Source organism: Tachypleus tridentatus, chromosome 5, assembly GCF_004210375.1.
Source record: "Tachypleus tridentatus isolate NWPU-2018 chromosome 5, ASM421037v1, whole genome shotgun sequence".
Taxonomy (NCBI): Eukaryota; Metazoa; Arthropoda; class Merostomata; order Xiphosura; family Limulidae; genus Tachypleus; species Tachypleus tridentatus.
Window position 1 is genome coordinate 3,434,119 of NC_134829.1, and position 13,266 is coordinate 3,447,384.

Here is a 13,266-nt window from a genome sequence, read left to right on the forward strand (position 1 = left end):
AATTTTATCCCTGGATCATTTTATTTGATATTCTTTACAGGGTGGTCAGTAAGATATGTTGTAATTTTATCCTGGGATCATTTTATTCTTGTTTTAGTAAAACAATTTATGTGAACGACTTGAATTACATATCTATATATATTACATATCTCTATATATTATATATATATTACACATCTATATACGATTTTGTACATTTGTTTGTCGTGTTTAAGAACATTTTGGACTTCTACTGTGATAACATCCATTTTTGACTAATGATCGAAGTTGCCATCGTGTCTGACTATACAGTTCAATAATAAAGGTTTCACCGTGTCTGACTATACAGTTCAATAATAAAGGTTTCACCGTGTCTGACTGTACAGTTCAATAATAAAGGTTTTACCGTGTCTGACTATACAGTTCAATAATAAAGGTTTCACCGTGTCTGACTGTACAGTTCAATAATAAAGGTTTTACCGTGTCTGACTATACAGTTCAATAATAAAGGTTTCACCGTGTCTGACTATACAGTTCAATAATAAAGGTTTCACCGTGTCTGACTATACAGTTCAATAATAAAGGTTTCACCGTGTCTGACTGTACAGTTCAATACTCAAGGTTTCACCATGTCTGACTATACAGTTCAATAATAAAGGTTTCACCGTGTCTGACTATACAGTTCAATAATAAAGGTTTCACCATGTCTGACTATACAGTTCAATAATAAAGGTTTCACCGTGTCTGACTATACATTATCACGAACTGTATTTAATGATTACCTTTATTTCACCACGACCACAAGGTTTGCTGCACACGGATTTTGGAGGACTGTTCCCCGCAGTGATTTTTCCCCACTGGAACGCACGATCAAGCTTCAACACACCATTAATCCAGGATCCGACCTTAACGTAGTCGTACTTTGTCGAGTTCATTCTCTGGTAGTTCATAATGTCGTACCTGTAGCCATCAGATTGTAACAAACGTGATATTAATGGTTTAATAATTTAGAAGCATCGTTCAAGTAAAAAGAATTTTGTAATTTTAAGTGTTGACCTCGTTATCAAAAATAGTGAAATTTGTAACTAAATAATATTTTAGAGTAATGAGATATTGATGATATAAGAGAAACTATAAATATTTTCATCATATATATCGATATTTTTGTAGATTTAAAATCTTAGTCAATATGCAAATTAGTCGTATCTTAAATAAAGTATAGGATCACAGAGGTCTTGAAGAGAGTGTTGTTAGAGTTTAATTTGTTAGAGTCTAAGTACTAATCCAACATTACCATATTCCAGTGAGTGTTGTTAGAGTTTAATTTGTTAGAGTCTAAGTACTCAGCCAACATTACCATATTCCAGAGAGTGTTGTTAGAGTTTAATTTGTTAGAGTCTAAGTACTAAGCCAACATTACCATATTCCAGTGAGTGTTGTTAGAGTTTAATTTGTTAGAGTCTAAGTACTAATCCAACATTACCATATTCCAGTGAGTGTTGTTAGAGTTTAATTTGTTAGAGTCTAAGTACTAAGCCAACATTACCATATTCCAGAGAGTGTTGTTAGAGTTTAATTTGTTAGAGTCTAAGTACTAAGCCAACATTACCATATTCCAGTGAGTGTTGTTAGAGTTTAATTTGTTAGAGTCTAAGTACTAAGCCAACATTACCATATTCCAGAGAGTGTTGTTAGAGTTTAATTTGTAAGAGCCTAAGTACTCAGCCAACATTACCATATTCCAGCGAGTGTTGTTAGAGTTTAATTTGTTAGAGTCTAAATACTAAGCCAACATTACCATATTCCAGTGAGTGTTGTTAGAGTTTAATTTGTGAGAGTCTAAGTACTAAGCCAACATTACCATATTCCAGTGAGTGTTGTTAGAGTTTAATTTGTCAGAGTCTAAGTACTCAGCCAACATTACCATATTCCAGAGAGTGTTGTTAGAGTTTAATTTGTTAGAGTTTAAGTACTAAGCCAACATTACCATATTCCAGAGAGTGTTGTTAGAGTTTAATTTGTCAGAGTCTAAGTACTAAGCCAACATTACCATATTCCAGTGAGTATTGTTAGAGTTTAATTTGTTAGAGTCTAAATACTAAGCCAACATTACCATATTCCAGTGAGTGTTGTTAGAGTTTAATTTGTGAGAGTCTAAATACTAAGCCAACATTACCATATACCAGTAAGTGTTGTTAGAGTTTAATTTGTTAGAGTCTAAGTACTCAGCCAACATTACCATATTCCAGTGAGTGTTGTTAGAGTTTAATTTGTTAGAGTCTAAATACTAAGCCAACATTACCATATTCCAATGAGTGTTGTTAGAGTTTAATTTGTTAGAGTCTAAGTACTTAGCCAACATTACCATATTCCAGAGAGTGTTGTTAGAGTTTAATTTGTTAGAGTCTAAATACTAAGCCAACATTACCATATTCCAGTGAGTGTTGTTAGAGTTTAATTTGTTAGAGTCTAAGTACTAAGCCAACATTACCATATTCCAGTGAGTGTTGTTAGAGTCAAAATCCACTGCTGTTTCAACCAAACATATGCAGTCATATTACCATCTTCCAGAGAGTGTTGTTAGAGTTCAAACCAACTGCTGTTTGAACCAAACATATGCAGTCATATTACCATCTTCCAGAGAGTGTTGTTAGAGTTCAAACCCACTGCTGTTTGAACCAAACATATGCAGTCATATTACCATCTTCCAGAGAGTGTTGTTAGAGTTCAAACCCACTGCTGTTTGAACCAAACATATGCAGTCATATTACCATCTTCCAGAGAGTGTTGTTAGAGTTTAATTTGTTAGAGTCGAAGTGCTAAGCCAACATTACCATATTCCAGTGAGTGTTGTTAGAGTTCAAATGCACTGCTGTTTGAACCAAATACATACTGCCATATTACTATCTTCCAGTGAGTGTTGTTAGAATCCAGATCCACTACTTTGTGATCCAAGCACGTACTATTATAATGGCATCTTGCAAATAGCGTTTTACATAGATATACATATTACGCACATATGAACTTCGACATATGTACGTAAACCACATATACAAATTATTACACAGATACATTCATATACACCTTTTGAGAGACAGTCATTGTAACAACGTGAATTTGAGAAAAGAAACGTGACGAATATACATGCTTAACAAATATAACGTTACCGATTATTATTGCTTTACTTTAGTCAAATAAATAATATAAATATATCTGAAGAATAAAAATGGATGCTAGTAGAATTGTCCACCAGATGGTGACAGTATATGTTGATAAAATATAGATTAATTAACGGGTCTTTAACTGCTAGTCATTAAATTAAATACACCAATGCCACCTTTTGGGCTCAAAGATGAACTATGTTTTTCTAATAAAATATCGTAAAAATCTCAACATAAATTAAAATAGAAATTAGAAGTAAACAATATAAGAGATTGTTGTTGCCAAAATTAAACGTTTTATCATTATTATGTGTGATATATGTTGTGTTATTCAACTAAATCAAATTTATTTCCATGTACGTCTTACCTGACAAACTCAAAAATATAAACCTCACCTATATGTGACTTTCTTTTCCGATTGTCTATTGATCATTACGTAATTGGCTCAAACACTTGCTAATTATGTTTCAGAAATTCAAGAAAAGATAAATTGATCAAAAAAAAAGGATTTGGTTGGTCAAACGGTTCAAATTGTAGACAATCAACTCTAATCATAAGTTAAGATGAAGTTCCTACCTTCCCGGGGAATCTCCATTCGCGTCGAAACGCACCGTTTCGTTGTTCCAAACAAAGGTTACGTTCATAAGATATTGAAGCAGAACAGATCCGTTTATGGGGGTCATGGCTGCACACAACCCCTGGGTGGCATTGCACATATCTCTCTGCATGTTGTGAAGTCCGTAAGCCATTGTGTGAATTGCCTTCTTCACAAATTCCATTTTTGTGTCCTGTTTGTAGCCGTGTTCTAATCTTTCATTGCCTACAAAGGAATAACATTGAATAAAACTTTTCATGTCTGGTAGTATTTAATATCAGTATACAGTGTGTTTCATTAGTAATACTTGTAGGGTTAAGTTGTCAGTATACAGTGTGTTACATTAGTAATACTTGTAGGGTTAAGTTGTCAGTATATGGTATATTACATTAGTAATACTTGTAGGGTTAAGTTGTCACTCTATGATATATTACATTAGTAATACTTGTAGGGTTAAGTTATCAGTATATAGTGTGTTACATTAGTAATACTTGTAGGGTTAAGTTGTCAGTATATGATATATTACATTAGTAATACTTGTAGGGTTAAGTTGTCAGTATATGATATATTACATTAGTAATACTTGTAGGGTTAAGTTATCAGTATACAGCGTGTTACATTAGTAATACTTATAGGGTTAAGTTATCAGTATATGTTACATTAGTAATCTTTATATGTTTAAGTATATACTATGTTAAACTAGTAATTTTTGGAATGTTATCGCTATATGATATGTTACTCTAACAGTCCTGTTAAGGTAATGTTATCGGTATATGATATGTTACTGTTACAATCCTGTTAAGGTAATGTTATCGGTACGTGATATGTTACTCTAACAGTCCTGTTATTACAGACAACAGAGGAAAGTTTAAAGTTTAGAATCAATGAAACAGAGTAATACAAGCGACAGTCTCTCTATTTTATATTCTTTAAATTAAACATACATATATCAAGCTAGCTCAGAATCATGTTTGTTATTTTAAATATAGAGGTATTTCAAAGTCTCCTCTGTGTGATAGCCATTAAGGTTGTACACCGTACGATAAATTAATTTATAAGGCTGGAATATCGTGTTTATCGAATATATATCCACAAATTAAAAGTACACCTCAGATACACGAAGTGAATAGAATGCTTTGTTTAGCTGTAAAACAGAGACAAGGCAGATGTGAAAAAACATAAAATATCACTTCGATCTATAACAATGCTGAGATACTCTATGAACTACCAAACTCTTCGTAAGATACCAGACACTTGGATAAAGGAAATGGAAGAAAAGAAACTCTGAGTTCCTTTTGAAAGCATTTTCTATGAAACTTTGACCACCATATCATACACTGGTTAAGATAAACTTACCAGGGATCACTTTATTCAGAAAATATATACAACTCTAATATGATTATTCTCAATCTGCATGTTTTCTCCATACCTTAACTAATACATCTACTACATTATTTGATATTCGTTATGTTTCATTAATACTATCTTTTCTTCTTTTTATACGTATTTCATTAAAGGTTTGTAATCATATGTGCTAATCAGAGACAGATTTTCAATCATTTGTCCTCATTGTTCCCAGATGGCACATTTTTAATGTTTATTGTCTAAATTTTGCAAACATTTTGCTTGTTCATATATATATCATATTACATATGATACTAGCTGTTATATATCAAGTGGGAAAACTACAACATATGCTAACATATATATCATACTACATATGATACTAGCTGCTATATATCAAGTGGAAAAAGTACAACATAGGCTAAAGTATATATCATACTACATATGATACTAGCTGCTATATATCAAGTGGAAAAAGTACAATATGCTAACGTATATATCATACTACATATGATACTAGCTGTTATATATCAAATGGGAAAACTACAACATATGCTAACATATATATCATACTACATATGATACTAGCTGCTATATATCAAGTGGAAAAAGTACAACATATGCTAAAGTATATATCATACTACATATGATACTAGCTGCTATATATTAAGTGGAAAACTACAACATATGCTAAATTATATATAATATTACATATGATACTTAGCTGTTATATATCAAGTTGAAAAACTACAACATATCCTGACATATATATCATACTGCATATAATACTAGCTGCAATATATCAAGTGGAAAAACTACAACATATGCTAACGTATATATATATCATACTACATATGATACTAGCTGCTATATATCAAGTGGAAAAACTACAACATATGCCAACATATATATCATACTACACATGATACTAGCTGCTATATATCAAGTGGAAAAACTACAACATATGCGAACGTATATATCATACTACATATGAAACTAGCTGTTATATATCAATCGGAAAAACTACAACATATGCTACACGTATATCATACTACATATGATACTAGCTAATATACATAGAGTGGAAAACTACAACATATGCTAACATATATATCATACGACATATTTTACTAGCTGCTATATATCAAGTGGAAAAACTAAAACATATGTTAACATATATATCATACTAAATATGATACTAGCTGCTATATATCAAGTGGAAAAACTAAAACATATGCTAACATATATATACTACATATGATACTAGCTTCTATATATCAAGTGGAAAAACTACAACATATGCTATCAAATATATCATACCACATATGATACTAGCTGCTATATATCAAGTGGAAAAACTACAACATAAGCTAACATATATATCATACTAAATATGATACTAGCTGCTATATATCAAGTGGAAAAACTACAACATATGCTAACACATATATTATACTACATATGATACTACCTGCTAAATAACAAATGGAAAAATTACAACATATGTTAACATATATATAATACATATGATACTAGCTGCTATATATCAAGTGGAAAAACTACAACATATGCTAACGTATATATCATACTACATATGATACTAGCTGCTATATATCAAGTGGAAAAAATACAACATATGCTAACGTATTTATCATACTACATATGATACTAGCTGTTATATATCAAGTGTAAAAACTACAACACATGCTAACATATATATACTACATATGATACTAGCTGCTATATATCAAGTGGAAAAACTACAACATATGCTATCAAATATATCATACCACATATGATACTAGCTGCTATATATCAAGTGGAAAAACTACAACATAAGCTAACATATATATCATACTGAATATGATACTAGCTGCTATATATCAAATGGAAAAACTACAACATATGCTAACATATATATATCATACTACATATGATACTACCTGCTATATATCAAGTGGAAAAACTACAACATATGCTAACATATATATCATACTACATATGATACTAGCTGCTATATATCAAGTGGAAAAACTACAACATATGCTAACGTATATATCATACTACATATGATACTAGCTGTTATATATCAATTGGAAAAACTACAACATATGCTAACATATATATCATACTACATATGATACTAGCTGCTATATATCATGTGGAAAAACTACAACATATGCTAACAAATATATCATACTACATATCATACTAGCTGCTATATATCTAGTGGAAAAACTACAACATATGCTAAACGTATATCATACAACATATGATACTAGCTGCTATACATCAAGTGGGATAACTACAAGATATGCTAACGTGTAAAAACTACAACATATGGTAAGATATATATCATACTACATATGAGACTAGCTACTATATATGAAGTGGAAAAACTACAAATTATGCTAACATATATATCATACTACATATGATACTAGCTGATATATATGAAGTGGAAAAACTACAACATATGCTAACGTATACATCATACTACATATGATACTAGCTGCTATATATCAAGTGGGATAACTACAAGATATGCTAAAATATATATCATACTACATTTGATACTAGGTGCTATATATCAAGTGGACAAACTACAACTTATGCTAACATATATATCATACTACATATGATACTAGCTGCTATATATCAAGTGGAAAAACTACAACATATGCTAACGTATATATCATACTACATATGATACTAGCTGCTATATATCAAGTGGAAAAACTACAAGATATACTAACGTACATATCATACTACATATGATACTAGCTCTTATATCGAAAGTGAAAAACTACAACATATGGTAACATATATATCATACTAAATATGATACTAGCTGCTATATATCAAGTGGAAAAACTAAAACATATGCTAACATATATATCATACTACATATGATACAACCTGCTATATATAAAGTGGAAAAACTACAACATATGATAACATATATATCATACTACATATGGTACTAGCTGCTATATATCATGTGGAAATCTACAACATATGCTAACAAATATATCATACTACATATCATACTAGCTGCTATATATCAAGTGGACAAACTACAACTTATGCTAACATATATATCATACTACATATGATACTAGCTGCTATATATCAAGTGGAAAAACTACAACATATGCTAACGTATATATCATACTACAAATGATACTAGCTGCTATATATCAAGTGGGATAACTACAAGATATGCTAACGTGTAAAAACTACAACATATGGTGAGATATATATCATACTACATATGATAGTAGCTGTTACATATAAAGTGGAAAACCTGCAACATATGCTAACATATATATCATACTAGCTGCTATATATCAAGTGCAAAAACTACAACATATGCTAACGTACATATCATACTACATATGAGACTAGCTACTATATATGAAGTGTAAAAACTACAAATTATGCTAACATATATATCATACTACATATGATACTAGCTGATATATATCAAGTGGAAAAACTACAACATATGCTAACGTATATATCATACTACATATGATACTAGCTGCTATATATCAAGTGGAAAAACTACAAGATATGCTAACGTACATATCATACTACATATGATACTAGCTCCTATATAGAAAGTGAAAAACTACAACATATGGTAACATATATATCATATTACATATGATACTAGCTGTTATATATCAAGTGGGAAAACTACAACATATGCTAACATATATATCATACTACATATGATACTAGCTGCTATATATCAAGTGGAAAAACTACAACATATGCTAACATATATATCATACTACATATGATACTAGCTGTTATATATCAAATGGGAAAACTACAACATATGCTAACATATATATCATACTACATATGATACTAGCTGCTATATATCAAGTGGAAAAAGTACAACATAGGCTAAAGTATATATCATACTACATATGATACTAGCTGCTATATATCAAGTGGAAAAAGTACAATATGCTAAGGTATATATCATACTACATATGATACTAGCTGTTATATATCAAATGGGAAAACTACAACATATGCTAACATATATATCACAGTACATATGATACTAGCTGCTATATATCAAGTGGAAAAAGTACAACATATGCTAAAGTATATATCATACTACATATGATACTAGCTGCTATATATTAAGTGGAAAACTACAATATATGCTAAATTATATATAATATTACATATGATACTAGCTGTTATATATCAAATGGAAAAACTACAACATATGCTAACATATATATATCATACTACATATGATACTACCTGCTATATATCAAGTGGAAAAACTACAACATATGCTAACGTATATATCATACTACATATGATACTAGCTGCTATATATCAAGTGGAAAAACTAAAACATATGCTAACATATATATACTACATATGATACTAGCTTCTATATATCAAGTGGAAAAACTACAACATATGCTATCAAATATATCATACCACATATGATACTAGCTGCTATATATCAAGTGGAAAAACTACAACATAAGCTAACATATATATCATACTAAATATGATACTAGCTGCTATATATCAAGTGGAAAAACTACAACATATGCTAACACATATATTATACTACATATGATACTACCTGCTATATAACAAATGGAAAAATTACAACATATGTTAACATATATATAATACATATGATACTAGCTGCTATATATCAAGTGGAAAAACTACAACATATGCTAACATATATATCATACTACATATGATACTAGCTGCTATATATCAAGTGGAAAAATACAACATATGCTAACGTATATATCATACTACATATGATACTAGCTGTTATATATCAATTAGAAAAACTACAACATATGCTAACATATATATCATACTACATATGATACTAGCTGCTATATATCAAGTGGAAAAACTACAACATATGCTAACAAATATATCATACCACATATGATACTAGCTGCTATATATCAAGTGGAAAAACTACAACATAAGCTAACATATATATCATACTAAATATGATACTAGCTGCTATATATCAAATGGAAAAACTACAACATATGCTAACATATATATATCATACTACATATGATACTACCTGCTATATATCAAGTGGAAAAACTACAACATATGCTATCGTATATATCATACTACATATGATACTAGCTGCTATATATCAAGTGGAAAAACTACAACATATGCTAACGTATTTATCATACTACATATGATACTAGCTGTTATATATCAATTGGAAAAACTACAACATATGCTAACATATATATCATACTACATATGGTACTAGCTGCTATATATCATGTGGAAAAACTACAACATATGCTAACATATATATCATACTACATATGATACTAGCTGCTATATATCTAGTGGAAAAACTACAACATATGCTAAACGTATATCATACAACATATGATACTAGCTGCTATATATCAAGTGGGATAACTACAAGATATGCTAACGTATATGGTAAGAAACTACAACATATGGTACAAATATGCTAACATATATCATACCACATATGATACTAGCTGCTATATATCAAGTGGAAAAACTACAAATATGCTAACATATATATCATACTACATATGATACTAGCTGCTATATATCAAGTGGGAAAACTACAACATATGCTAACATATATATCATACTACATATGATACTAGCTGCTATATATCAAGTGGGAAAACTACAACATATGCTAACATATATATCATACTACATATGATACTAGCTGCTATATATCAAGTGGAAAAACTACAACTTATGCTAACATATATATCATACTACATATGATACTAGCTGCTATATATCAAGTGGAAAAACTACAACATATGCTAACATATATATCATACTACATATGATACTAGCTGCTATATATCAAGTGGAAAAACTACAACATATGCTAACATATATATCATACTACATATGATACTAGCTCCTATATAGAAAGTGAAAAACTACAACATATGGTAACATATATATCATACTAAATATGATACTAGCTGCTATATATCAAGTGGAAAAACTACAACATATGCTAACATATATATCATACTACATATGATACTAGCTGCTATATATCAAGTGGAAAAACTACAACATATGCTAACATATATATCATACTACATATGATACTAGCTGCTATATATCAAGTGGAAAACTACAACATATGCTAACATATATATCATACTACATATGATACTAGCTGCTATATATCAAGTGGAAAAACTACAACATATGCTAACATATATATCATACTACATATGATACTAGCTGCTATATATCAAGTGGAAAAACTACAACATATGCTAACATATATATCATACTACATATGGTACTAGCTGCTATATATCAAGTGGAAAAACTACAACATATGCTAACATATATATCATACTACATATGATACTAGCTGCTATATATCTAGTGGAAAAACTACAACATATGCTAACATATATATCATACTACATATGATACTAGCTGCTATATATCAAGTGGAAAAACTACAACATATGCTAACATATATATCATACTACATATGATACTAGCTGCTATATATCAAGTGGAAAAACTACAACATATGCTAACATATATATCATACTACATATGATACTAGCTGCTATATATCAAGTGGAAAAACTACAACATATGCTAACATATATATCATACTACATATGATACTAGCTGCTATATATCAAGTGGAATAACTACAAGATATGCTAACATATATATGGTAACATATATATCATACTACATATGATACTAGCTGCTATATATCAAGTGGAAAACTACAACATATGCTAACATATATATCATACTACATATGAGGACTAGCTATATATATGAGTGGAAAAACTACAACATATGCTAACATATATATCATACTACATATGATACTAGCTGCTATATATCAAGTGGAAAAACTACAACATATGCTAACATATATATCATACTACATATGATACTAGCTGCTATATATCAAGTGGAAAAACTACAACATATGCTAACATATATATCATACTACATATGATACTAGCTGCTATATATCAAGTGGAAAAACTACAACATATGCTAACATATATATCATACTACATATGATACTAGCTGCTATATATCAAGTGGAAAACTACAACATATGCTAACATATATATCATACTACATATGATACTAGCTGCTATATATCAAGTGGAAAACTACAACATATGCTAACATATATATCATACTACATATGATACTAGCTGCTATATATCAAGTGGAAAACTACAACATATGCTAACATATATATCATACTACATATGATACTAGCTGCTATATATCAAGTGGAAAACTACAACATATGCTAACATATATATCATACTACATATGATACTAGCTGCTATATATCAAGTGGAAAACTACAACATATGCTAACATATATATCATACTACATATGATACTAGCTGCTATATATATCAAGTGGAAAACTACAACATATGCTAACATATATCATACATATGATACTAGCTGCTATATGATACTAGCTGCTATATATCAAGTGGAAAAAGTGGAAAAACTACAACATATGCTAACATATATATCATACTACATATGATACTAGCTGCTATATATCAAGTGGAAAACTACAACATATGCTAACATATATATCATACTACATATGATACTAGCTGCTATATATCAAGTGGAAAAACTACAACATATGCTAACATATATATCATACTACATATGATACTAGCTGCTATATATCAAGTGGAAAAACTACAACATATGCTAACATATATATCATACTACATATGATACTAGCTGCTATATATCAAGTGGAAAAACTACAACATATGCTAACATATATATCATACTACATATGATACTACATGATACTAGCTGCTATATATCAAGTGGGAAAACTACAACATATGCTAACATATATATCATACTACATATGATACTAGCTGCTATATATCAAGTGGAAAAACTACAACATATGCTAACATATATATCATACTACATATGATACTAGCTGCTATATATCAAGTGGAAAATATACTACAAAAAACTACAACATATGCTAACATATATATCATACTACATATGATACTAGCTGCTATATATCAAGTGGAAAAACTACAACATATGCTAACATATATATCATACTACATATGATACTAGCTGCTA

The 13,266-nt window shown here is 29.7% G+C and overlaps 1 protein-coding gene across 1 annotated transcript in view; it reads right to left on the reverse strand.

Moving 5' to 3' along the window:
• LOC143250406 (metabotropic glutamate receptor 5-like) overlaps window positions 1–3,956 on the reverse strand; it is a 34,076-nt gene extending 30,120 nt beyond the window's left edge. The window contains exons 1-2 of the mRNA XM_076500861.1: window positions 3,717–3,956; window positions 762–939 (exon numbers count right to left, since the gene is read on the reverse strand). Of these exons, the coding sequence (XP_076356976.1) occupies window positions 762–939; window positions 3,717–3,919 (381 nt within the window). The 5' untranslated portion in view covers window positions 3,920–3,956. The remainder of the gene's footprint in view (window positions 1–761; window positions 940–3,716) is intronic.
• Window positions 3,957–13,266: the final 9,310 nt, after the last annotated feature.